At 61.4% G+C, this 25,120-nt stretch overlaps 3 protein-coding genes across 6 annotated transcripts in view; 1 reads left to right on the forward strand and 2 right to left on the reverse strand.

The window, feature by feature from the left end:
• Window positions 1-9,416: 9,416 nt before the first annotated feature.
• OPLAH (5-oxoprolinase, ATP-hydrolysing) lies at window positions 9,417-21,231 on the forward strand. 4 transcript variants are annotated; one of them, XM_028093450.2, is made up of 27 exons: window positions 9,417-9,498; window positions 11,962-12,182; window positions 12,261-12,452; window positions 13,003-13,102; window positions 13,185-13,308; window positions 13,393-13,588; window positions 13,679-13,844; window positions 13,962-14,100; window positions 14,177-14,244; window positions 14,367-14,632; window positions 14,761-14,873; window positions 14,960-15,130; window positions 15,329-15,466; window positions 15,560-15,698; window positions 15,820-15,932; window positions 16,170-16,321; window positions 16,912-17,072; window positions 17,155-17,256; window positions 17,331-17,505; window positions 19,108-19,292; window positions 19,421-19,567; window positions 19,656-19,790; window positions 19,932-20,081; window positions 20,165-20,322; window positions 20,392-20,552; window positions 20,673-20,770; window positions 21,018-21,231. In XM_028093450.2, exons 2-27 carry the CDS (start codon window positions 12,012-12,014, stop codon window positions 21,165-21,167), a joined length of 3,870 nt encoding a protein of 1,289 aa, XP_027949251.1. In that variant the 5' UTR covers window positions 9,417-9,498; window positions 11,962-12,011; the 3' UTR covers window positions 21,168-21,231. The 4 variants fall into 4 exon arrangements, with proteins under 4 accessions (XP_027949251.1, XP_027949249.1, XP_027949250.1 ...); XM_028093448.2 differs by lacking the exon at window positions 9,417-9,498 and adding an exon at window positions 11,349-11,416; XM_028093449.2 differs by lacking the exon at window positions 9,417-9,498 and adding an exon at window positions 11,581-11,748.
• Window positions 20,846-23,637, reverse strand: LOC114201037 (sphingomyelin phosphodiesterase 5). Its single transcript, XM_028093454.2, has 7 exons — window positions 22,514-23,637; window positions 22,344-22,416; window positions 21,973-22,113; window positions 21,809-21,898; window positions 21,660-21,723; window positions 21,447-21,582; window positions 20,846-21,374 (listed from the first exon to the last, which is right to left on the reverse strand). The coding sequence occupies exons 1-7, from the start codon at window positions 23,339-23,341 to the stop codon at window positions 21,282-21,284; spliced, it is 1,425 nt and encodes a 474-aa protein (XP_027949255.2). The 5' UTR covers window positions 23,342-23,637; the 3' UTR covers window positions 20,846-21,281.
• SPATC1 (spermatogenesis and centriole associated 1) overlaps window positions 23,344-25,120 on the reverse strand; it is a 28,572-nt gene continuing 26,795 nt past the window's right edge. The window contains exon 8 of the mRNA XM_088022702.1: window positions 23,344-23,428. The gene's annotated coding sequence lies outside the window, so the exon portion shown is untranslated. The remainder of the gene's footprint in view (window positions 23,429-25,120) is intronic.

Consider the following 25,120-nt stretch of genomic DNA (forward strand, 5'->3'; position numbering starts at 1 on the left):
GTGCCTAGGAGGAAGGCATAAACCATATTTGTTTGTACAGATTAGGCTCACTGAGCCACTCTTAGGGAATTGGCAGGAGCCTTCCTGAAATTGAAGCTCCCAGATGCAGGCTAACCTCCTGAGTGCATCTTAAAAAGGAGAGCAGTCTGAGCCCCAGTGTGTTAACTCTTTCCTGAATAGTGCTGTTTTCAAAAATAGAAGACAAAATCATATAACTGAAACCAAGTGAATAGAGTGAGAAAAGAAATCCTAACACGTAACATAAATTTTTAGAGTTGGCCAGTATCACAAACATCACAAAACACAGAGAACCAACGTAATGTCATGAATTATTTCCTGAAATATTTCTGTAACACATTTCCCTTATGCTTTTTGGATGCATGCTCTGATGGTCTATTAGGATGACAACGTTTGGGGCGCCTGGCAGGCTCAGTCGGGGGAGCGTGCAACTCTTGATCTCCGAGTTGTGAGTTCAAGCCCACATTGGGTGTAGACGTTACTTAAAATAAAAAGATGACATTTTTGTGATGTCATCGTCTATCTACAGAGAGAAGATAATTCAGTCTCTTTTCTAACATGTTTGATTAAGGTTTTTTTGTTTCTGTTTTTTTTTTTTTTACTATAGCTTAGAAAGGTTGTTTTCAGATAATGGCTCCTGTGGGTAATATGGTGTAAGTTTTGGGGCACCAGGGTGGCTCGGTCGTTAAGCATCTGCCTTCGGCTCAGGTTATGATTCTGGGGTCCTGGGATCGAGCCCCCGGTCGGGCTCCCTGCTCCGCGGGAAGCCTGCTTCTCCCTCTCCCACTCCCCCTGCTTGTGTTCCCTCTCTCGCTGTGTCTCTCTGTGTCAAATAAATAAATAAAATCTTTAAAAAAAATATGGTGTAAGTTTTTAGAATTGTTAAATTTGAGGAGCCCTCTATCAAATTTCATCTACATATGAGCCCTAAGATTTCAGGGCCTTTGTGGTTTTCTTGTTTGTGACTAAATGACCTTAGATATTTTTTGAACTGATGACACTCATTAGCCAGTTCCATCAGCCCAAGGTGTCCTGTTGCACAGTGCGGAGGGAGGCCCATGTGTCCCTGGAAGCCATTTGCACACCAGACTGACGGCAATAGCTTAACCATTCCAGGACGTGGCTGTCCCTGCTAAACCCAGACTAAATGTCGCCCCAGTTCGACCTCCTGAGCAGTGCCCCTCCAGTTCCATGCAGCACAGACGGAGTGACTGAAAGCGGGCTGTGGTGGGAAGAGAGCTTTCACCGACGGTGATTATTTCATTTTTGCAAATTTTACTAAATGTGAGGCCCCACCCTGGAAGGGGCTGTGTGAGTGCAGGGTGAGCCTGTCCCCACAGACCTGACCCCTGAAGACAGACACATCCCAATGGTGTCCCACCCTCAGAGGGGCCACTAACCAGCTGGGAGTGTGCAGGACCCTCCACTGATGGTCACTTTTCCATTAGGTTGATGGGGGACTTGGGAAGACAGGTGAGTCCCAGGATCATGAGCTCGTTGCCACAGGCCGTCAGCTCTAACGTGGGGCCCTCGTGTGCAGCACATGCCAGTGGGAAGTAAGGTGATGGGCGAGCCTCGGGTGGAGGGGCTAGCAGAGGGGCCCCAGGCGGAGGGGTCCAGGGGATCCTGGGCTGGGGTTCCAGCAATAGCAGTGGCACCTGTGCAGGACCGCCCCTGCCCTGCAGCCACCCTGCTCGTGGGCGCCCGCCTAAGCAAGGCTTTGGTGTCTTTGTCTGCTAAGCCCAACATCTGGGCTTCAAAGGCAGTTCCTGTTACCTACCTCTCCCAGGCAGCTGCCGCATTCTTCTGTTTCTTTGCGTGTCTCATAACTTTTTGTTGAAAACTGGACATTCGAGATGATCTATTATAGTGACTCTAGAGCATGATTAGCCAGTCTCTCCTCGGGCTTGTTGATCCTGCTGTTTTGTTAGTTTATTAGTCTGGTGGCTTGTTGGACTCTCCTGGGAAGTCTATTCCTCCACAGTGTGCATCTATGATGTCACTACTTGGACCCCTTGCTCCAACCTCCGGGTCTTATATTGAAGCCTGGCTTCCTAGAAGTCCCATCTGGAAGGCGCAGCTTGGGGTTCCTCCACCAACTGGGCAAAGCTTGGGCTTAAGCTCCCCCCACCAGTGAAGCACCATCCTTTGCCAATGGATCAGTGTGTGGTCGGGGAATGCCTCATGTCAGCCCTTGCCACAGGCAGAAGAATACCTTCCACAGAGATCTAGATCCTCATCCCTGAAAGCCAGGAATGTTACCTTATATGGCAAAAGGAACCTTGCAGGGAGGGTTAAGTTAAGGATCTTGAGGTGGGAAGATTGTTGTGGATTACCCAGCCGGGCCCTCAGTGTAATCATGAGTATCTTTGTAAGACAGAAGCAGCGGGAGACTCGGTTACAGGAGAAGCGTAGGCAAAGTGACGGTGGGGACAGAGGCTGGAGTGATGCAGCCCCAAGTGCTGGACGCTGCACCCAGTGATTGCTCCCCTGGAACTTCCAGAAGGACCCATCCTGTAAACACCTCAATTTTAATCCACAAGACTGCCTGAGCTTCCGGCCTCCAGCACTGTAAGAGAATAAACGTGTGCTGTTTCAAGCCTTCAGCTTTACTCATTCTTCACCGCGAGGATCTCCCCGTCTCCGACATCGGCACACTCACCCTGAGGAAGTCAGCCTGTGCTGCCACGCCACCAGGCAGCCTCTCACTGGCGGCGGCGTCCGGGGGAGGCTGCTTCTCCCAGAGGAAGGCCCCTGCTCTGCCAGCGGGTGTGGGGGGCGTGGTGCGTGTCCTGCCCAATGTGGACCCTCTGCCCAGCGGTTGGCCGCACGCTCTCAGGGTGGAGCTTCCAGGCCTGGGAACCCCGGCTGGGAGGGAGGAGGCTCTGGCCCCAGTGCCCTGGGTTCTGCTGCTCTCACCCAGACAGCAGACCTCCTAGAATAAACGCCGTGTGCCCTCTGGTCAAAACCCAGAGTGAGGGGGTCACATAGCCCTCCCGGAAGTCCTGCCCCTGTCGGGTTCTCAAGGTCAAGGCTTACTTCTACCACATTCTTCTGGTCAAGTAAGGCACAAGGCCAGCTCCCAGCCCAGGGGATGGTAACTGGGCCTCGTTTCTTACGGCGAGGGTAGGAAGTGTGTCTCCACGCAGCAGCCAGGGTCGGCGTCTACGCGTCCTCTGGCGAGGCGGGAGGGGCTGCTTCTGCCAGGAGGAGGGCTGGCGGCAGTCTGGGCGGCTCCCAGTGTGTCCACGCGGGCCCCCGACCCGGGCCTTGGGGCGTGTGCCGGCTCCCTTGCAGCCCTGCTGCTTTACGGTCAAGTTCTGCATTTACCACAGGTGCTAGTCCGCTAGTGACACGTAGCCGGTGGCTTCAGTCCACACCAGCTTGTTAGCTCGCAGCTCTACCGGTCCGGGCCTGGCACAGCATGGCTGCGCCGAGTAACTGGACTCCACGCCTTTCCTTCTCAGCTTGAAGGACTTTCTCGTTGTTAAAATGGAGGTAAAAGCGGTATCTAACACCACATGTAAGCTTCAGGTCTACGACCTTATACCTGACGTCTGTATACACTGCGAAGTGATCACCACCGGAACTTACAACTGACACCCCGCACCCACCGCACCCACCCCGACCCCTTCCCTCTGGTGGCCCTCAGCCCCTTCTCTGCATCCACGAGTTTACGTGTCGATTTGTTTGTTCAGATTCTACATGAGTGAAATCATGTATTTGCCTTTATCTGACTTATTTCATGCAGCATTATACCCTCAAGATCCATCCGTGTGCTGGAAAACATCAAGATTTCATTCTTTTTTTTTTTTTCTGGCTGAGTAATATTCTACAGTGCGCGTGCGTGTACACCACACCCTCTATCCATTCATCCACCGATGGACGCTTGGGTTGTTTCTATATCCGGACTATTGTAAATAATGCTGCCATGACCATAAGCCTGCAGATACCTGTTTGAATTGGTGTTTTTGGTTTCTTCAGTTAAATACCCAGGAGTGGAATAGCTGGATCGTAGGGTATTTCTATTCTTATTTAAAGAATAAACTCCAGGGCGCCTGGGTGGCTCAGTCGGTTAAGCGGCTGCCTTCGGCTCAGGTCATGATCCCAGGGTCCTGGGATCGAGCCCCATGTCCGGCTCCCTGCTCGGCAGAGAGCCTGCTTCTCCCTCTCCCTCTGCCTGCCACTCTGCCTACTTGTGCTCTCTATCTCTCTGTCAAATAAATAAATAAAATCTTAAAAAAAAAAAAAAAGAATAAACTCCATACTGTTTTCCACAGTGGTTGCACCAATTAGCATTCCCACCAACAGTGCACAAGGGTTCCCTTTTTCCCACGTTTGCCAACACTTGTTATTTCTTGTGTTTCTGACATTAGCCATCCTAACAGGCGTGAGGTGATCTCTCATTGTGGCTATGGTTTGCATTTCCCTAATAAGTAGTGATGTTGAATGTTTTTTCATGTGTCTGTTGGTCATCTGCATGTCTTTGGAAACATGTCTATTCAAATTCTCTGCCCATTTTTTAATCAGGTTGCTTTTCTTTTTATTGTTGAGTTGTACGAATTCTTTATATATTTTAAATATTGACCCCTTAGCAGATGGATGACTTGCAAATATCTTCTCCTGTTCAGTAGGTTGCCTTTTCCTTTCGGTGATGGTTTCCTTTGCCCACAAGCAGGGGGAGAGGCAGAGGGAGAGGGAGAGGGAGAAGCAGACTCCTCACTGAGCAGGGAGCCTGGTGCAGGGCTGGATCCCAGGACCCTGGGATCATGACCTGAGTCGAAGGCAGACGCTTAACCGACTGAACGACCCAGGCGCCCCACTCCTACCCATTTCAATGCTGCCTTTTTGTCCTTTGTTGTGGAGGCTCTGCTCATCCAGTTTTCAGGGCTTTTTCAGAAGGAATTCTTCCATATGCAATTGTAAATTTGTTGCGTCCTTGGAAGGAAATGAGTTCAGGATCTTTCATGCCTCCATCTTGTGAGGAACTTTCGTTAGTATTTCTTGTGAGGCAGGTCTTCTAGCAGGAAATTCTCTGTCTTTGTTTGTCTTGGACTGCCTTTATTTTACTTTAATTTCCCAAAGATCACTTTCCAGAATTTAAGATTCTTGCTTGAGTCATTAAAAGAACGACTGAATATGTCATCTCATTGTTTCCTGCCCTCCACTGTTTCTTTCTTTTTTTTTTAATTTTTTTTTCAAGATTTTGTTTATTTATTTGACAGAGAGAGACACAGCGAGAGAGGGAACACAAGCAGGGGGAGTGGGAGAGGGAGAAGCAGGCTTCCCGCGGAGCAGGGAGCCCGATGCGGGGCTCGATCCCAGGACCCTGGGACCATGACCTGAGCCGAAGGCAGACGCTTAACGACTGAGCCACCCAGGCGCCCCAGAAGAGACCTATTCTTTTAAGGGCCCATCTAATTCAGTAAGTCTCATCCAAGATAATCTCCCTTTATACCTCAGCTGTGCCATATGAATAATCTTATCATGGGTGTAAAACCCATTTTATTCTGGGATTATGCCGGGCATGGGCACCAGCGCAGGAATCCTTGGGGGCCTTAGAATTCTGCTTACCACAGTCCCCACTCTGAGAGTGTCTGAGTTGGAGGTTGATGGCCCTGAGCCTGTCACTCCTTTGAGCTAAGATCTTTAGTCCCTGCTCCATAATCCTTAGAATTAGGATATTTCCTAGTTATAGGAACTATTAAAATGGTCATAATTTCCATTGAGCTTAAGTGCAGTTGCCACCCCGTCCCCTGGAACGCTGCTGTTAGAGGCGCCCCCTCCACGGCCAGCGCTGTGAAGACCCTCCCCCCAGAGCTTGCCGTTCCCAGGAGAACCTAATGGTTAACAGGTGGAAACTGCACTGAGCAGACCAGCACAAAGGAAATGATGATGTGAAATAAATACTAATCGTAACTGAGAAAAGGACAGGGAAGGACAGCAAGAGCACAGAACTGTCCCGTTAGAAGGCCCACCGGGTGAGAGAAGGAAGTCCTTGGTGGGGTCTAAACTGTAAACCCCATGCTACCCTTTGGGGTGGCTCCCCTGCAACTGGGAATCTGCTGTCCTCAGCCCTTTCTCAGGGGCTCCCTGCTGCCCGCCCTGCCCTCTCCATGAGGTTGTGTCCGTCTGTGCTGCCTCCCCCAGGGCGCCTGGCCTCCCAGTGCACTGCTCCCCGACCACCCCTGCCCCAGGCTCAGCAGCACCTGGTCCCTCTCTTTGCTTCCAGCCCCATCCTAACGCACTTGCTGACTCACGCCATGTCCCTGGAATTCTGACCCACCCTGATCTTCACTGTGCAGCTCCTGGGGCTGGTAGGCCAGAAGAGCCCCCTCCTTCAGGGCAGCTCAAACACCCTCTCTCCTGGCCCCTTCAGACACTGTGACCACCTCGGGGACCATGCCCAGTCACCTGGCCCCATGACCTGGCACAGGCAGGTGGAGATGCTGCCACTGGTGGCCATGGGGATGCCTGTACCTTTTACTCCCTTTCCCTACCAACACATCTGTGCCAGGCTGGGATAAAGTAGCTTCCAATGAACAGACACTTCTCCAAAGAAGACATCCAAATGGTCAACAGACACATGAAAAAATGCTCCACATCACTCACCATCAGGGAAATACAAATCAAAACCACGATGAGATACCACCTCACACCAGTCGGAATGGCTAGAATTAACAAGTCAGGAAACGACAGAGGTTGGCGGGGATGCGGAGAAAGGGGAACCCTCCTACACTGTTGGTGGGAATGCAAGCTGGTGCAGCCACTCTGGAAAACAGTAGGGAGGTTCCTCAAAAAGTTGAAAATAGAGCTACCCTACGATCCAGCAATTGCACTACTGGGTATTTACCCCAAAGATACAAATGTAGGGATCCGAAGGGGTACGTGCACCCCGATGTTTATAGCAGCAATGTCCACAATAGCCAAACTGTGGAAAGAGCCAAGATGTCCATCTACAGCTGAATGGATAAAGAAGATGTGGTATATATACACAATGGAATATTATGCAGCCATCAAAAAATGAAATCTTACCATTTGCAAGAACGTAGATGGAACTAGAGGGTATTATGCTACGCAAAATAAGCCAATCAGAGAAAGACAATTATCAGGGCGCCTGGGTGGCTCAGTCGTTAAGCGTCTGCCTTCGGCTCAGGTCATGGTCCCAGGGTCCTGGGATCCAGCCCCGCATTGGGCTCCCTGCTCAGCGGGGAGTCTGCTTCTCCCTCTCCCGCTCCCCCTGCTTATGTTCCCTCTCTCGCTGTGTCTCTCTCCGTCAAATAAATAAATAAGAATCTTAAAAAAAAGAGAGAAAGACAATTATCATATGATCTCACTGATAACGTATTATTTAAGAAAACAGAGGATCATAGGGGAAGAGAGGAAAAAATAAAACAAGATGAAATCAGAGAGGGAGACAAACCATAAGAGACTCTTAATCTCAGGAAACAAACTAAGGCTTGCTAGAGGGGTGGGGGTGGGGGGATGGGGTACCTGGGGAATGGACATTGAGGAGGGCATGTGATGTATTCGGCACTGGGTATTATATAAGACTGATGAATCACTGATCTCTACCTCTGAAATGAATAGTACACTGTATGTTAATTAATTGAATTAAAATTAAATTAAATTAAAAAAAAGAAGCTTTCACCCTCCAGGAGGGCCTTCCTAGAAGGACTCCAGGCCCTAGTCATTTGGCCATCAGGGGCCAGAGGTCAGAGGTCAGGTATGCCCTGCTCAAGGCAGTCGGAACTGCTGGGCCACAGAATGCGGCTGAGGCATGGGGGGCAGGGTGGCCGCTGACCTCACAATGATGGGGTCTGGTCTGCTGTCCCTGGCCAGCCCACCAGCTGCTGGCAGCTGCTGCCCCTGATGCCGGGCATGTCCCTCCTCAGCAGCTACGAGGGCCTGCGGCAGGAGATCCAGCGGCTGGCGCAGGAGAACGAAGAGCTGCGACGGCTTGTGCAGCTCATCCAGGAGAACCAGGAGCTGAAGCTGGTGCTTCGGAACCGGGGCAGCAGCCTGGGCTTCTGTGGTTCTGGGATCTTGGCTGAGGTGGCCGCCAGCCCCCGGCCGTGCCGGCGCAGAACCATCAAGTTCAAGGATGCCGAAAGAGGTAAGGAGTGCCAGGGCCTGCAGGCACTCTTCTCAGAGGCCCACGAAGCTTCACTTGTTCGACTTGTGCCAAGAGCATGAAAAGAGGAGGGAAGCGCTGCTTCCAGGGGGCAATGGCCTGTTGGGTGCTGAAGGTGCTGGGGGGTGATCTGAAGGAAGTGCAGCAGGGAGAAAGCAATGTTGGAGCAGAGCTGGACCAAAGTGAAGGAGCCACAAGGCCAGGGTCAAGCTGAGGGTTAGTCTGTGCAAAGGCACTGAGGTGGCAGCAAGTTGGGTGTGTTGAGGCATTGTGCTGAGCCAGCAGGTGAAGGGGAGGGCAGACGAGGACCAGGAGGGCCCTACAGGTCAGAAGGAACCTGACGGCAGGATCTGTGCCCCTGGCCTGTGCCCCCTGGGCTCCCTGACTGATGGGATGGGGTGGGGGTGGTGGACAGTTCTCCTGGTGAGAAGTGACAGGCTGGGCTAGGGCGGGGACTGAAGGTCGATTAACAGCAGGCCTTCGGCAGGCTGGGTGTGGTGGGTGAGAAAGTGGGTGAGGGCAGCTCCCAGAGTTTGGTCTGAGCTTGGCAAGTAGGGCCCTGCCTCTGGTGTGGGCAGGCTGCGGGGACCCTGGTTCTCACAGGGACAGGCACCATGCTGCAGGGAAGCCTGCAGCGTGGTGCAGATCCACGGGAGATACAGCGGGGTGGGGGGCCGGGGGGCATGCCGATGCCGGCACACTGTTCCTCCCTGCTGCTGAGAGACCCTCTGGTCCCATGGACAGGGGACACAGGGTGACTGGGGCTGTGATGCACACAGTCTGGCCTGCTATATGGAAACTCTGCAGGCTGGATGACTTCAACAATTCGCGCCCCACAGCTCTGGAGCCGGGGAGTCGGAGCCCAGGGTGCTGGCGGGGCTCTTGGTGAGGCTCAGGTGCTGGCTTATAGCTGGCCGCCATCTGGCTGTAGCCTCACATTCTGGAGAGAACATGCAGTCTCTTCCGTCTCTCCCTATAAGGGCATTAATCCCATCGTGGGGCCCCGCCCTCATGACTTAACCACCTCCCAAAGGTCCCGCCTTCAAATACCATCCCACTGTGGGGTAGGCTTCAACATACGAATTCTGGGGGGACACAATTCAGGCCATAGCATAGGGGAACTTCTCAGGACGCACGTATCAAGAAGGTGTGGTGAAGGAGGCTGGCAGGAGGAAGTCAGGGAGGCAGGTCAAGAACCCAACGCCGAAGGTGCCTCCCAGACACACAACTGGGGGATGGGTGGAGGTGCGGCGTGGTCAGAGGACTGGGCACCGGGGCGGCTGGGGGGCCTTCTTTGGTCTTGCCAGATACGATCTCCGTGGAGGCGAGGTCAAGAGAGCCAGGAGGTGAGTGGAGGCGGAAGGTGGACACCTCCAGGGAGGCGCACCCTAGGAGCAGAGTAGCTGGGTGCTGCTGGAAGGGTGTGGGGACGGGGACTTTAGAGGTATGGTTGTGTGCTGACAGTCATCAACCACGGGGTGAAGACGGGTGTGTGTGGGGGTGCTGCTGGGGCGGTACCTGTGGGCAGTGAAAAGGCTGGGCCGAGTAGAGTACCCCAGGTGGTGGTGGCCACGGGCGGGGTCATGTCTGGGTGGCTCCTCAGCTGAGCACCAGGATGGACAGGCCGTGCGGGGAATCTGGTGGGGCAATCACCCAGTCTTGTGGGAGAGTGCGTGGGCCGTTAGCGGTGCAGCTGCTGTGGGGGAATGGAAGGAGATGTGGTGGGGGCTGCAGGTGGGGGTTCTGACTGAAGTGGGGCTGCTGACCACCGTCTCGGTTTGCTCAGAGCAGGTGGAGGGAGAGGCCCTGCATCGTGGCTGTAGGGCCAGGCCAGATAGCCAGGCCAGCAGGGCTCCAGCTGGACGTGAGGGATGGGGAAGGTGATAAGGGGGTCAATGTGGTAGAGGTCTGGGGGTGCTACCATGGCTGGACCTGCCCCTGGGTACGCTGGGTACACAGTCATCTGGATGTGGTCACAGCCCATCCTTGGGGACGTGGGTCCCGTGTGCCTGATCCCAGGGCCAATCCCTGTGTGCTGGGGAGCTCAAGTCCTCCACACTTGGCCCAAGCAGGGCTGGACGTGGGAAGACCCCGCCTGGAACCTGGGCTGGTGGAGGAGGCCGTGGGCCACCGTCAGAAGGTGTGAGGTGTGGGCAGAGGTCACAGACCCTGGCACTACCCTGAGTCACTGGATCTCATGTATCTTTCTTGGTACAGTTCTTTCAAAACCATGTCTCCTTTCCCTCCCCCACCACGTGGAAGATGATGCTGAGGCTGTCAAAGGCCACCAGGCAGAAGGGAGCCCTCCCTGTTGCAGCCTGGGGTGCAGCCCAAAGCCTGTGCTCCCGACTCAGCCCCCCTCCCTCTCACCTTCCAGGACCAAGCAGGCCTCCAGGGCCAGCACGGCTCACAGGGGATGGGGAAGTGTTGTGGGGCGGGGGGGGGCCCTGCTGATCTGGCTATCTGGCCTGGCACTTTAGGTGAAGCCCCCTTCACCCACTGTTCCCTCTGCTTGGGACGCCTCCCTCCCCCCCATCCCCACCTTTCCCTCTAGGGGGTCTAAAAGGCCCTGCACAGTTTGAGCCCACTCCAAGCTTGGGCACCTTTCTGCGCGTGGGGAAACAGGCCAGGGTGGGACAGCCTTCCGCCCCGTCGTCAGGGCACTGGCCGCGGCTTTTGGGGACATCAGCCCTGCTGTGGTGAGGGTCCCACAGCCCAGCCTAGGCTGTGGCAGGGTTGGCCTTGGACGGGCGGCAGGGGTATTGATGGTTTGTGGAGGGGCCCTTGCCCACAGCACCTGCAAGCAAGGGGGTTCTGCAGGGTGCGCGCTGGTGGGCCCTCCCGCGGCGTAACTGCCTCGCGCCAGGGCGCAGTTAGAGCTCGTCGGGCTATTCTTTCTTTGCGGAGCATTCTGCTCTCCCTGCCCCGGGGCACCCAGGGTGGGTGCCAGGGCTCCTAGGCTCGGCGATCTGTGGGCGGGTTTAGGGCCTGACGGCCGGCGGAACCCAGGTGCCCAGCACAGCGCCGCCCCTAGCCCAGCTCGGCCCCGCGCCCCGCCGTCCTCCGGGGAGGGGGGGCTCCCGGCGGAGGAAGGAGGCTGCTCCCGGCAAGCGGAGCGTTACGCAACCCGGAGGGCCGTGAGCGCCCGGACCGGTCTTGCGGGGGGCGGGCTCCGCTTCCGGGCTGGGGACGGGGGCGGGCGCGGGCAGGGCTGGGAGGGAGCGCGGCGCGAACAGACAGCGAGCGTCGGAGCCGACCCGCCAGGTGGGCCTTGCACCGGGACGTTCTCGGCCCCTCTCCTCCCCACCCCGCCTCGGCCGCGCTGCCCCCACAGCCCCGCCGCTTCCCGCCCCCCGGCCGCGGGCCCCGCCCCGCCGCCTGCGCAGGCCCCGCCCCGTCCCCGCGTCCCACAGGGCCTGGGCCCCAAGGTCGAGCAGCTGGGAGTGGGGCTTCCCTCACCCGCCCCCGGCCCCCGTGCTTCTTCGTGCTCAGAGAGCGGAGACCCACCAGCCCGCAGGCTTCCGTGGCGCGTCCAGCTCCGAAAGGCCTGTTCCGGGCCGGGGGTTTCGGCCGCAGGCCCGGGCACTGGGAACCGGGTAATGAGGGGCATTAGGTCTGGCGCCCCCATCTACCCAGCTCTGGCCGCCCTTCAGGCTGCCCTCTGAGCTGGGTCTGCAGCTCTCGCTCTGCCCAGGGCCCCTTCTGGACCCGCAACCGCCCCCCATTCTCTCCCCATCCCAGCTCTGCCCAAGGCTGCCAAGCTGTGGATGACCCCCAGGCCTCTGGCCTGATCTGCCGTCTCTGTCCAGTTCTCCCAGGACTACCGCCTGAAGAGTCGCTGCTGGACTCCAGCCCTATCATGGGCAGCCCCGAGGGCCGTTTCCATTTTGCCATCGACCGCGGAGGCACCTTCACAGATGTCTTTGCCCAGTGCCCCGGGGGGCATGTGAGGGTCTTGAAGCTGCTCTCGGAGGACCCTGCCAACTATGTAGACGCACCGACTGAGGGCATCCGCCGCATCCTGGAGCAGGTGGCCAGGGCAGAGTGGCGGTGTGGGGCGGGACGTGGGAACCAGAAGCCTGACTGACACTAACCATGTGGTTCCCAGGAGGGGGGCATGCTGTTGCCCCGGGACCGGCCGCTGGACACCAGTCGCATTGCCAGCATCCGCATGGGCACCACAGTGGCCACCAATGCGTTGCTGGAGCGGCGGGGGGAGCGGGTGGCCCTGCTGGTGACACGTGGCTTCCGAGACCTGCTGCACGTGGGCACACAGGCCCGAGAGGACCTCTTTGATCTGGTGAGCTCACCCACTCCAGCTGGTGCTGGGTCCAGCAGCTCATGGCCCCTCGGGGAGGGCAGTCCTTGGAAGGGCCAGTGCCGGCCCAAGGCCACCAGCTGAAAGGCAGAGAGGAGGGAGGTTCCAGCACTTCTATAGCAGGCGCTGTGTCCCCCAAGCCCTCAGAGTACTCACAGGTAGCCCTGTTCCTGCCTGCCACCGTGCCCTGTCCTGGATTGTGGGTGTGGAGCGACCCGAGACAAACTGCTCCGTGTGAGGGGTAGGAGCCCACCCTCCCGACCCTCCCACTCCCCTCCCCCCACCTCCCCTGCTGGGTTCCCAGAGGGAGCTGCCCTTGTGGGGGTGGGGCAGTTGGCTACACTCAGGTGCCCCAGGGCAGAGAGCCGCCCCCTGGGTGGGCCTTGCTGGGGCCGCCCTGTCTGACTGTGTCTCCTGGGCCTCTTGGCTGGCCTGTTGGGACACATCCCCTCGCCCGCACTGCCCCACCCACACAGGACCCCAGCAAGGACCCTCAGGCCTGGGCTTCCTCTGAGCTTCTGCCTGCCCCCAGGCGGTGCCCATGCCTGAGGTACTGTATGAAGAGGTGCTGGAGGTGGACGAGCGTGTGGTGCTGTATCGTGGGGAGCCGGGCGCAGGGACACCTATCAAAGGTGCGGATGCCTCCCGTGTCGGGGGGTGGGAGTAGCAGGCCCTCCTAGGCCTTTGATGGGGTGGTGACAGGCTTCCTGGCAGGCTGCACAGGGGACCTGCTGGAGGTGCAGCAGCCCGTGGACCTCGGGGGTCTGCGTGGGAAGCTGGAGGGGCTCCTGTCCCGAGGCATTCGCAGCCTGGCCGTGGTGCTCATGCACTCCTACACGTGAGTGTGGGCTGGCCGGGGGCCCTGGGGGGCGGGCAGGAGGCTGTGGGCAGGAGGCAGTGTACCACTGGGTCCTTGTAACAGGTGGGCCCAGCACGAGCAGCAGGTGGGCGCACTGGCCCAGGAGCTGGGCTTCACACACGTATCACTGTCCTCGGAGGCCATGCCCATGGTGCGCATCGTGCCCCGGGGGCACACGGCCTGTGCCGACGCCTACCTGACGCCCACCATACAGCGTTACGTGCAGGGTTTCCGCCGTGGCTTCCAGGGTCAGCTCAAGGTGAGCCCCCCCCCCCCGCCCGCCTGCCTTCTCCCAGCCACCCCCACCCTGTGGCGGCCAGCCCCTCACTGTCCACCTGCTTGCCCTCAGGACGTGCAGGTGCTGTTCATGCGCTCTGATGGTGGCCTGGCACCCATGGATTCCTTCAGTGGCTCCCGCGCTGTGCTGTCTGGACCTGCTGGGGGTGTTGTTGGCTACTCAGCCACCACCTACCAGGTGGAAGGCGGCCAGCCTGTCATTGGCTTTGACATGGGAGGTGTGAAGGCTGAAGGGCGGGGTCAGGAGGAGTCTCAGCCGCAGGGCTGGGCGGTGCCGGGCGGTGCCGGGCATCCAGGTCTGTGAGTGGAGTCCTCATACCCCTGCCCCCCACCAGGCACATCCACCGACGTGAGCCGCTATGCTGGGGAGTTTGAGCATGTCTTTGAGGCCAGCACGGCTGGTGTCACCCTCCAGGCCCCCCAGCTGGACATCAACACAGTGGCAGCTGGTGGGGGCTCCCGCCTCTTCTTCAGGTCAGCCTGCACCTGGGCTGGGGTCCCCTAGCCCTGCCTCCCAACGCGCCTCTAAGTCCAGTCGCCCCTCTCCCAGGTCCGGCCTCTTTGTGGTGGGGCCGGAGTCTGCAGGAGCCCACCCTGGGCCTGCCTGCTACCGCAAGGGTAAGAGAAGGTATCTGCCCCACCGGGCCCCTTCCCGGGCTGCCTGGGCCCACCCCACCCCTGCTGTCCGGTCCCGGACCCCATCTCCATCCCCCAACCCCCACACCTTGCACACCTCCCAGGGGGTCCCGTGACAGTGACGGATGCTAATCTGGTTCTGGGTCGCCTACTGCCTGCCTCCTTCCCCTGCATTTTTGGGCCGGGAGAGGATCAGCCACTGTCCCCTGAGGCCTCCCGAAAGGCCCTGGAGGCTGTGGCTACTGAGGTCAACAGCTTCCTGACCAATGGACCTTGCCCGGCCTCCCTGCTGAGCCTGGAGGAGGTAGCCATGGGGTTCGTGCGTGTGGCCAACGAGGCCATGTGCCGGCCCATCCGCGCACTCACGCAGGTATGTCTGCCCTGCTCTCCAGCCCTGCTCCCCACTCCCACGCCTCCCACTCAGGCAACCCCGTCGGGGGGAGGGATGGGCGGCCAGATAGGGTAGGGTATGCCACTGACCCCCTTCTGGCTTCCCAGGCACGAGGCCATGACCCCTCAGCCCACGTTCTGGCTTGCTTCGGGGGAGCTGGTGGGCAGCATGCTTGTGCCATCGCCCGGGCCCTGGGCATGGACACTGTGCACATTCACAGGTATGCGTGGGAGTGGCGCATGTGTCCTAGGCTGGGGGGCTGGCTTCGGGAGGCACCCCCACACTGCTGAGGCCCCTGTCCCGTAGGCACAGCGGGCTGTTGTCGGCACTGGGACTGGCCCTGGCAGATGTGGTGCACGAGGCACAGGAGCCATGCTCCTTGCCTTACACGCCTGAGACCTTTGTGCAGCTGGACCAGAGGCTGAGCCGCCTGGAGGAACAGTGTGTGGACGCCCTGCGGGCCCAGGGCTTTCCCAGGTGGGGCTCAAGGGGCTGGGGTGGGCTTGGCCAGGCAGGCTTGCAGCATCCCAGCCACCCCGTAGTTGGATTTACCGCCTGATTTCCCGGATGGTGCTGGGGCCCCATGGAGGGCTGGACTCCTGTGTGCCGGGGGAGGCAGGCCGGAGGTCCTCTCGGGGGGCCCTGTGTGAGTCCCCTCCTGCCTCACCACCACAGGCCCCAGATCAGCACCGAGAGCTTCCTGCATCTACGCTACCAGGGCACTGACTGTGCCCTGATGGTGTCTGCCCACCAGCACCCAGCCACTGCCCGCTCGCCCCGGGCCGGTGACTTCGGGGCCGCCTTTGTGGAGAGGTACGCAAACACTGTGTCCTGGGAGCGCTGGCGGGGGCCTGCTAGCCTGGCCACCTTGCCCTGAGAGTTCTCTCGGGGCCGGTGGACGTACAGGTACATGAGGGAGTTTGGCTTCGTCATCCCTGAGCGGCCAGTGGTGGTGGACGACGTGCGCGTGAGGGGCACTGGCCGCAGTGGCCTTCGCCTTGAGGATGTCCCCAAAGCTCAGACTGGGCCTCCCCGGGTAGACAAGGTGGGTGGCTCTGCCTCTGCCTGCCCATCCACACCCACAGGGACATGGGGACAGGTGTGGATGGGGAGACCCAGGGAGGGAGCTGGACCTAGGAACCTCACTCATCCCACACCCTCCTCAGATGACCCAGTGCTACTTTGAGGGGGGGTACCAGGAAACCCCCGTATACCTGTTGGGAGAGCTGGGCTACGGGCACAAGCTTCTGGGGCCCTGCCTCATCATTGACAGCAACAGGTGGGCTGAGGCCTGGCTAGGGTGGGGCCCTGGGAGTGAGGGCTGGGGCCACAGCTGCCAGGGCCCGGCTGAGCTCGGGGTCCTGGCGGAGGGTTCTCTGGCCCAAGGCTGCAGGAATATGAAGGCCTCTGGGGTCCCATTATGGTTGGTGTGTCCCCCAGCCTGGGGATATGGGGTCCCTCTTTGGGATGAGGGGTCTGGCTTGGCGCCTCCAGCCTCTTGTGCCCCTGCCCTCAGCACCATCCTGGTGGAACCAGGCTGCCAGGCAGAGGTGACTGAGACGGGGGACATCCGCATCTCTGTGGGGGCTGAGGCCCCAAGCACGGTGGGTGCCCAGCTGGACCCCATCCACCTGTCCATCTTCTCGCACCGCTTCATGAGCATTGCTGGTGAGTGGCTGCCACCGTCCCTCAGTGGCCCTGTACCCCGTGGGGTGCGTGTGGGAGTGTGCGTACTAGGCAGACGGAGGTGCAGGCTGTGTGGACGGCGGGGGTGTGCGGAGAGAGGCGGAGTGTGACCCAGGGGAAGGGTGGGCAGTGTGGCCCTGGTGCTGGGATGGCTGGCCGCCGTGCACCAGCGGGCCCTGGGCAGTGCGAGTACCTAACTCCCACTGGTAGCCATGGGACCTATGGACAGGAAACAGGCTCAGCACAGTGAACCCATCGGTGCAGGGGCAGGCTGGGGGCTTGCTGGGGGCCCTGAATCCTGTGCCTCAGCACCAACTTCTTATCGTGCTGGGCAAGCTGGAGGGTCGATGTGGGGCTCCAGGTTCTCAGTGAGGCTCCAGGCAGGGATGGAGAGGAAGGGGGTGCCCCTCACACAAGCAAGGCATGGCCTGGCTGTGGCCTCACTGTGTGCAGGTGAGCCACCACCATCCTTGGGGCCTTGAAGGTCCTGCCTCTTCCTGTTCTACATAATCTAGGGCTGTGCTGTGGGTGGGGTGGGGCCAGCGGGCGCCTGGGTCACTCTGTGCCCCCAGAGCAGATGGGCCGCATCCTGCAGCGCACAGCCATCTCCACCAACATCAAGGAGCGTCTGGACTTCTCCTGTGCCCTCTTCGGGCCAGATGGGGGGCTGGTATCCAATGCCCCCCACATCCCTGTGCACCTGGGCGCCATGCAGGAGACCGTGCAGTTCCAGGTTTGGCGGGTCCCCTCTCTGCTTTCCCTACCCCACCCCCCACCTCCGCCCCTTCCAACTCGGGACTGTCTCCTGGCTTCAGATCCAGCAGTTGGGGGCTGACCTCCACCCTGGCGACGTGCTGCTGAGCAACCACCCTAGTGCTGGGGGCAGCCATCTGCCAGACCTGACAGTCATCACGCCGGTGAGGACCTCTGCCTGGGTGTCTCTGGGGGGCAAGGGCGGCTGATCCAGTTGATGGTTGCTCTCCACCGCCAGGTGTTTTGGCCGGGTCAGACTCGGCCTGTGTTCTACGTGGCTAGCCGTGGGCATCATGCAGACATTGGGGGCATCACACCAGGCTCCATGCCCCCCCACTCCACCACACTGCAGCAGGAGGGTGCTGTCTTTCTGTCTTTCAAACTGGTCCAGGGGGGAGTCTTCCAGGAGGAGGGTGAGTGGGGGTGGGGTTGGGGCGATGGTTGGCGGGGGGGGGGGGGGTAGGATTCGGTGGGCTGGCACACATCGCTGCCCCTTACAGCTAGGCCGGGGCAGGGGGACACTGGGACACAGCCTACTGGCCCAGGCCTGCCTAGAGCCTGGGGGAGCCAGGCAGCGACCCCACAGTGGTTGCAGATCATCTCGCAGCCATGACCAGAGGAACGGAGGCACACTCTGCCTGGATCCAGGAAGGCCTCAGTGATTTTGGGGGCGGGGAGCTGGCCAGGACACCCATGGCACTGGGCACAGGAGGGAGAGCAGTCTGTTGCAAGGTAGGCCGCTGCTCACGGTGCTTAGTCTGAGCTGTGTCTGCCCTGGGTCTGAGGGCTGCAGAGAAGCAGTGAGGACAGGGGCCAGGCCCTGCAGGCCCTTAGAGAACTTTCTTGGGCCTGGGTGAGTCACTGGGTAGTGGGGTGGCCATGAAGGGCTTTTGTGGGCCTGCACTGGTCTGCCTACACACTGCCTGCACACCGTGAGAGCCCTCAGCCTGTGTGCAGAGTGGATGTGGGGCTTGGAGGGCAGCCCAGAGGCCAGGCTGAGTGGGCCTCCCAGGCTGAGTGAGGGGCAGCCGCGGTTGCCCTGGATGATGCTGGCCCTTGAGCTGGGCAGCAGAAGTGGGGGGGTAGGGACAACTGGCTTGGAGATCAAGGTTGGCCTTTGCAGCATGGTCCAGGACACGGGCAGTGGAGAATTCAGAGCTGCTGTGAGAGTACAGGGGCCCTGGAGCCCAGGGGGCATCCCAGAGTGAGGGTGGCAGTGGGCAGGGTGGAGGGTGGGGTAACAGCCTCAGGCTGCTGTCACACAAACAGAGTGACCCAGGCCTGGCTGCTCCCTTGGTCAGGGTGGGGGAGCAGGGGGCAGAGGGCAGGGATCACGGGAGGGACACGTGCAGGCGCGAGACAGAGGACATGGTGGCCAGGGAGCCTGAGAGCGTACTGTGACCGCTCAGAGAGGAGAGGTCATCTCTTGGTCAGAGATAAGAGGAGAGAGGCTTTCCCTCGGCCTCTGGGGCTCCCTGGGGGGGCATAGGGGCCTAGGTCAGGTTTGTTTGGAGGTTGGTCGGGAGGTAGGGAGGGCCAGCCGAAGGTAGGGAGGGCCAGCCGATGCTCTTTCACGGTGGTTGACAGAGGGCCCCTGGGGCAGTGTGACTGGGGGAGGGTCAAGGGAAGTCGTTTTTCTCCTGTGAGGGGGAGGGAAGCCCCGAAAGGGCAGGAGGGAGTGGGGCGGGGGGTGGGGAGGTAGGGCAGGAGGAATTAAAGGCGGAAGCAGAGTTGCTGAGGGAAGAACCCCCTGCCTGCCCTGGGGAACCCCTAGCTCCTGTGAGGTCACAGGCAAAGCTGCCTGTCCTGGTGTAGGGTGCCCTGGGGGGCTGGAGTGTGGGAGAAGGTGAAGCACATGGGAGGAGGCTGGGGGTTTTGGGGGTGCTGGGGAGCCAGTGAAGGGCCAACATGGGGTGGCCCACACAGCGCCAAGCAGGGGTGAAGTAGGTGTGGAGCAGGGGACCAGGCAGCCCCAGGGGTTCAGGGGTGGCTCAGTGGTGACCTCCTCCATCCAGCGGTAACTGAGGCCCTGCGGGCTCCAGGCAAGATTCCCGGCTGTAGTGGAACTCGGAACCTGCACGACAACCTTTCAGACCTCCGTGCACAGGTGGCAGCCAACCAGAAGGGCATCCAGCTGGTGGGAGAACTCATTGGGCAGTATGGCCTGGATGTGGTGCAGGCCTACATGGGCCATATTCAGGTGGGCGGAGGGGGCAGGAGCGCGGGGGCAGCTCTGTGCCTGCCCCCAGGCAGCTGGGTGGGTAGGTGGGGAGCACCCGCACCACCTGGAAGGCGGCCTGGCTGCCCGATGAACATACTGTCTGTTAGGCAAACGCTGAGCTGGCCGTGCGGGACATGCTTCGGGCCTTTGGAACCTCCCGGCAGGCCCGAGGCCTGCCCCTGGAGGTGTCAGCAGAGGACCACATGGACGATGGCTCCCCCATCCGACTCCGCGTGCAGATCAACCTGAGTCAGGTCCGGCCGGTGGCAGCGGCAGGGCTGAGGGCATCAGAGGCGTGGCTGCCTGGCTGCTGCTGACCTCTCCCCTCCCCCCCACGGACAGGGCAGTGCAGTATTTGACTTCAGCGGCACGGGGCCTGAGGTATTTGGCAACCTGAACGCGCCGCGGGCCATCACGCTGTCCGCCCTCATCTACTGCCTCCGCTGTCTGGTGGGCCGCGACATCCCGCTCAACCAGGTGCGCGGGAGCGCGCGGCCTGAATGATCCTGGGGGCTCCAGGGGGCGCGGTCAGCCCAACAACCGACTGATCCTGGGGGTGCTGGTGGGAGGGGCACGTGTGTTCCCCAACTGACCTGAGAGCTGGCCCCTCCCCCACAGGGCTGCCTGGCGCCCGTGCGCGTGGTGATTCCTAGAGGCTCCATTCTGGACCCGTCCCCTGAAGCGGCCGTGGTGGGCGGCAACGTGCTCACGTCACAGCGCGTGGTGGACGTCATCCTAGGGGCCTTTGGGGCCTGTGCTGCCTCGCAGGTGCGGCGCGGGTGGGTGGGCATCCTCGGGCCTGTTGGGGGATGCCCCTCCAGCCCAGCGCAAATGCTGCTTGCCCCTGCCAGGGCTGCATGAACAATGTGACCCTGGGTAATGCCCACATGGGCTACTACGAGACGGTGGCCGGCGGCGCGGGCGCGGGCCCCGGCTGGCACGGGCGCAGCGGCGTGCACAGCCACATGACCAACACGCGCATCACCGACCCAGAGATCCTGGAGCGCAGGTGAGCAGCGGGGGCGGCGCGGGGGGCCCGGAGCCCGGGCGGGCCGCACTGAGTCCCTGGCCCGCGCAGGTACCCAGTCATCGTGCGCCGCTTCGAGCTGAGGCTGGGGTCTGGGGGCCGCGGCCGCTTCCGGGGCGGCGATGGCGTCGTCCGCGAGCTGCTCTTCCGCGAGGAGGCGCTGCTGTCCGTGCTGACTGAGCGCCGCGCCTTCCAGCCCTACGGCCTCCACGGTGAGCAGCCCCGCTCCCCTGCCCCCTCCGGCCTGTGGCCTCCTGTCTCCCCGCCAACCTCTCTCCTCTGTCTCTCCCTTCCGGGCTCCTGGGCTCGCCTCACCTGGCCTCCTCCCGCAGGGGGCGAGCCCGGCGCCCGTGGCCTAAACCTGCTGGTCCGCAAGGACGGCCGGACGGTGAATCTGGGGGGGAAGACGTCGGTGCCCGTGTACCCGGGGGTAAGGACTGAGCCCCATCCTTTCCCATGCCCGCCCGCCCCCCATTGATCCGCATTCCACAGAGGGTGAGCAGAGTTGCAAAGATAACGAGAGATTGAATTTAATTTGGTTTCTTAAGGGAAGAGGGCGTGCCCTGGGCCTCCGTGGTCCAGGCCGACTGCTCTGGATGAGGGGTCGGGGGGACTGCAGCGGGAGGCAGCCGGCGGGGAGGGCATGCCTGCGCTGAGCCTGCCCCTCTGTTCCACAGGACGTGTTCTGCCTCCACACACCGGGCGGCGGGGGCTACGGGGACCCTGATGACCCCGCCCCGCAGCCGCCGGGGTCGCCCCAGCAGCTCCCAGCCTTCCCTGAGCGCGGCAGCGTCTATGAGTACCGCAGAGCCCAGGAGGCCGTGTGAGGGAGGGTCCCCACAATAAACAGCTCTGAAGTCGCCCCGTCCCCGTGGCAACTGGCCAGGCTCACGCTCTGTGTCCGTGTCCGTCTTTCCACCCGGCCTGCGTGCGTGTGTGCGTCAGGAGGGCGCGGACACTCGGAGCCGAAGTCCCACGGCCAGGTGGTCTGTGAGCCCCGCCAGGGCGGTGCTGAAAGTCACCTGCTCCACCTCCTGGGGGAGGGAGTCAGGTTGAGGTGTCGCCTCGGTCCCGGCCGGCCCAGCGCCCCGAATTCTGGCACTTACTGGGTTCAGCGGGCCTCCGGCCGCTCCCCGGTACATGACGTAGTCTAGTCGCCGGCCCCGCCAGGGCTTAGCCCGCGGGCCTCTGCCGGGAGGGCCTGCCAGGTAGCGGTGGCGTCCTCCCTCCTCCTCCAGGGCCCTGAGGACAGGCGGTGTCACCACGGCCAGGGCTCCCCTCCGTCCTGGGCGGTGCCTGACCCCCAGGTCGCCACTCACCTCCGCAGCATCTCTGGAGAGCAGGCCACCGAGTGGTGCAGAGTGGAGGTGTTCAGCACCGTGCCTGGGGGAGGGCGGGGAGGGCGGTCATCGGGGAAGCCGAGGCCCCGGAGCCCTCCCTAGGACCTCTCCCCGCCCGGGCGCCATACCGAGGGCCCAGGGCTGCTCCCGGCGAGTGCCCAGCCGGCAGGGGTCCCAGAAGTGGCTGAAGAGCTCGTGCTCCTGCTCCTTTGCGTGGTCTGCGAGGAGAGGCCAGCTCTCGGTGGGCGGGGCCAGGCCACCCGGCCCCGTCCCTCCGCAGCCTCCCCCTCACCTAAAGAACAGTTGTCGAAGTTTAGGTCACCCAGAAGCACGCTGAAGGCCACGGCTTCGCCACTCTGGCGGCTCTCGGCTTCAAACTGCTCCATCCAGTCCAGCAGAAGCGTCAGCTGTTTGCAGCGCAAGGGCCCGTCCCCTGTGGGGGTGGGGGGAGGAAGGCTGAGCCCAGATGCGCACCCCACCAACCCTTCCGCCCCGCCCTGATCTGTGAGCCCACCAGGGCGCTCCACCCGGCTCGCGATGCTTGGGGCAGTGGACAACCGCGGGGGCGGGGGGGGGCGGAGATGCAGACGAGGGTTGGGACCCGCCGCCGCCAGGATGAGAAGCACCTGCCCACGTGCTGACCATCCCGTCCGCTAGGCTCACCACTCGGCGCATGCAAGTGCGTGCAGTGCAGGAAGCCCACGATGGGGCGCCCGTCCAGGATGCCCACCTGCGCCTGCAACATCGTGGACCGCCCCAGCAACCCTCGCCGGTTGGACCCCACGCCCAGCCCTCTCCCCGGCCAGGGAGCGCCGCGGCCGGTGGGCCTGTACCTGTGCGGAAAGCAGTCCCTTGGAGGCCAGCGCATCCTCGCGACGTGCGTGGGGGAAGGATCGGAAGGCGGCGCGCAGCAGCGGATAACGTGAGGCCAGCAGCAGCCCGCTGCCAAGCAGCTTGAGGTGCGGCCCGGGCTGCAGGCCAAAGGAGCCCACGTCGTACAGCACCGGGCCCAGATTGGGCGCTAGGCGGCTGACGAGGCGGTGCGCCGCGCGCAGGTCGAACACCTCCTGCAGGCACACGAAGTCCAGACCTGCCGGCACCGCGGCTATCAGCACCCCACCGGGCGTCCCCGCCCCTGGCGGACTGGAGCCCGTAATCCCATAGCGTGAGGGCCGCAGGCCGGCGAGAAGCGTGGCGCCTATAGCCTCGGCGCGCCGCTGGCTGTGCTGCAGGTTGTTGAAGCGCGCTAGCCCGTCGGGGAGCAGACACAGGTTGGCGCTGAGGAAGCCAAAGCAGCGCGCGGGCTCAGCTGGGGGGCGCCAGGGCGCTGGGGGCTCCCAGTACTGCGGAGGGGGCCGGTAGCAGAAGGGGCGGCGCCAAGCCTGCAGGAGCAGCCAGAGCAGCAGGCTGGGCAGTGCCAGGGGCAGGCCGACCAGGAGCAGCAGCAGCAGCGCCGCCGCGGCCCACGCGGCTGAGGTCAGCGCGCTCCGGCAGCTCGGGCGCACCACCGGCGCCCAGCAGCCCAGCAGCCGGTCCAGCGCCCAGTAAGCCGGAAAGAGCAGGGCTCGGGCCAGGCGGTGGAGGACGTGCAGTACAGGGTGCGGGAAAGGAGACGGCCGTAGGGCACCCGGCGTTGGGGGCCAGTCGGGAGTGGATTGCATGGCGCACGGGGCTTCTTGGCCTCGGGACGCCCCTTTGACTCAATCGCTCCCAGCGTGCGAATCGATTCGTCGGTGCGTCCGCGGGAGCTGCAGGGGAGTAGCGGGGTCAAGGTTACGTGGCGCAATCTGGGCGCGGAGCCGGGAAGGTGCTCCAGGACAGTAGGGGCGCAGGCCCAGGCGGAAACCAGCGCTCCCGACAAGTCGCGCTCCCCTCACGCGCGCGGAATCTTCCGTGGCCGTTGGAAAGAACAAAAGGGAAAGCGAAAGAGACCCTGGTTTCGCAGCCACGCCTCAGATCCTCCTCGCCCGGCCCCGCCCTCCCCTGAAGGACGCCGGGAGAACCCCCAGACCTGCCCCACGGGAGCTTGGACTGGGGTGCAGCTTGCACCAAGTGGAGAGCGATACTTTTTAGCGCAGGCCGGCTGGTGAAGGGAGTGCGGTGCGTGCTGCGTCCAGCTCCCTCCCTCCTCCCCGCAAGCCCGCGCAGAATTTTGAGGGCCCTCCTGTTGCCCCCACTGCAGGATCTACCCCACCCCCACCCGTCTGCCTGGGTTGCAGTGTCCAGCAACTGAGTTCAAAGACACATTCCCCAGAGGAGGGATGGACTCTGAGCGGCCTAACAAGCCACCCACTGAACGCCCCGCAGAGCTTCCCCAGAGGCCTGCCCCCGTGGTGAGGGCTCTGTGACCCTACCCCAAGGAGCTCCCAATCTGGGGCTAAGGGACCGTTGGTTGGGCTTTGTGCCGCCGCTCCCTCCCCCTCCCCCGCACGTGAGCCACACGGAAACCAGCTCCCAATCCCGGGAGCCCTCCCGCACCTGCTCCGTTGGTTCCCAGGACCGTGCTGCCTCGCGCTCCTTCCGGTGCTGCCTGGGTCCCCACCTTTCTAATCTGAGCTGTGAGCCAGACCCCAAGGCTCTCCCGGTTGGCTCTTAAATTGCCCTGTAGTTTGAGTCAGGGCTGCCATTAGCCCTGCTGGCGGGCGGTGGAGGGGTTTCTGCCCCCCCACCTCCCAATTCTCCAGGAATCCCTGATCCCCTTGAGAAACCGAGATCTGGTGCTGGCTGTGTTCCCTGTTCCTGGTGTGTCTTGATGCTGGGCCTTTTCAGCAGACAGAGCTAGATTTCTATCTATAGATCTCTACATAGCGCTATAGGACAGTCCTTCCCTGCCTTTCCCAGGGGTCTGGCAGGATCCCTTGATCACCACTCCGCGCATGCAAGTGCGTGCAGTGCAGGAAGCCCACGATGGGGCGCCCGTCCAGGATGCCCACCTGCGCCTGCAACAGGTGATCCCAGGCCTGGGAGTGGGGAGGGCAGAGAGGCAGGGAGCTCCTGGGCACACCCCACAACCCTCTCCTTCCTGCATTCCTCGCCGGTTGCTGATATGATTCCTCTGTTCCCTCAGAGTCCTCTGGCTGGCACGCACTGGTGCTCCAGGAGCTTCCTCTGCTGGGCTCATCGTTCCCACCTCCTCAGCCCACCCTCTGCCTCCCATTGCAGCTCCAGCCTCCTTCCCTTCCTCAGGCAGGTCCTCTTCTGTTCCCCTGTGGGCCAGAGGCCACTCTGTGGGCTGCCCCCCCCCCCCCGCCCTTCTCTTGTCTCGCACACACACCCTCCCAAGGACAAGCATCCTGCCTACACTGCTTGGTTTCCTGCGCTGTCCACAGGCCCACCCTCATCCATTCTACAGGTTCCCCCTGCCGGTGTCCCTGGGTCCCGTCTTACAGCCCCCACCCCCACCCCATCTCTTTCCCATCCTGCCTGCGCCCCGCCCCTGC

The sequence above is a fragment of the Eumetopias jubatus genome, unplaced genomic scaffold, assembly GCF_037043125.1.
Source record: "Eumetopias jubatus isolate StellerSeaLion01/CBP00866 unplaced genomic scaffold, mEumJub1_p1.0 scaffold_4, whole genome shotgun sequence".
Lineage (NCBI taxonomy): Eukaryota > Metazoa > Chordata > Mammalia > Carnivora > Otariidae > Eumetopias > Eumetopias jubatus.

What these genes read in the sequence shown, in the direction of transcription:
- OPLAH (XM_028093450.2), top strand. Translation starts at nt 12,012, where the DNA reads ATGGGCAGCCCCGAGGGCCGTTTCCATTTTGCCATCGACCGCGGAGGC. An exon ending in GAGAGGACCTCTTTGATCTG is followed by an intron (nt 12,453 to 13,002) that starts GTGAGCTCACCC and finishes GCCTGCCCCCAG; the next exon opens with GCGGTGCCCATGCCTGAGGT. An exon ending in GGGGCCGCCTTTGTGGAGAG is followed by an intron (nt 15,467 to 15,559) that starts GTACGCAAACAC and finishes GTGGACGTACAG; the next exon opens with GTACATGAGGGAGTTTGGCT.
- LOC114201037 (XM_028093454.2), bottom strand. Translation starts at nt 23,341, where the DNA reads ATGCAATCCACTCCCGACTGGCCCCCAACGCCGGGTGCCCTACGGCCG. An exon ending in AGGGACTGCTTTCCGCACAG is followed by an intron (nt 22,417 to 22,513) that starts GTACAGGCCCAC and finishes ACGATGTTGCAG; the next exon opens with GCGCAGGTGGGCATCCTGGA. An exon ending in CCGGAGGCCCGCTGAACCCA is followed by an intron (nt 21,375 to 21,446) that starts GTAAGTGCCAGA and finishes TCCCTCCCCCAG; the next exon opens with GAGGTGGAGCAGGTGACTTT.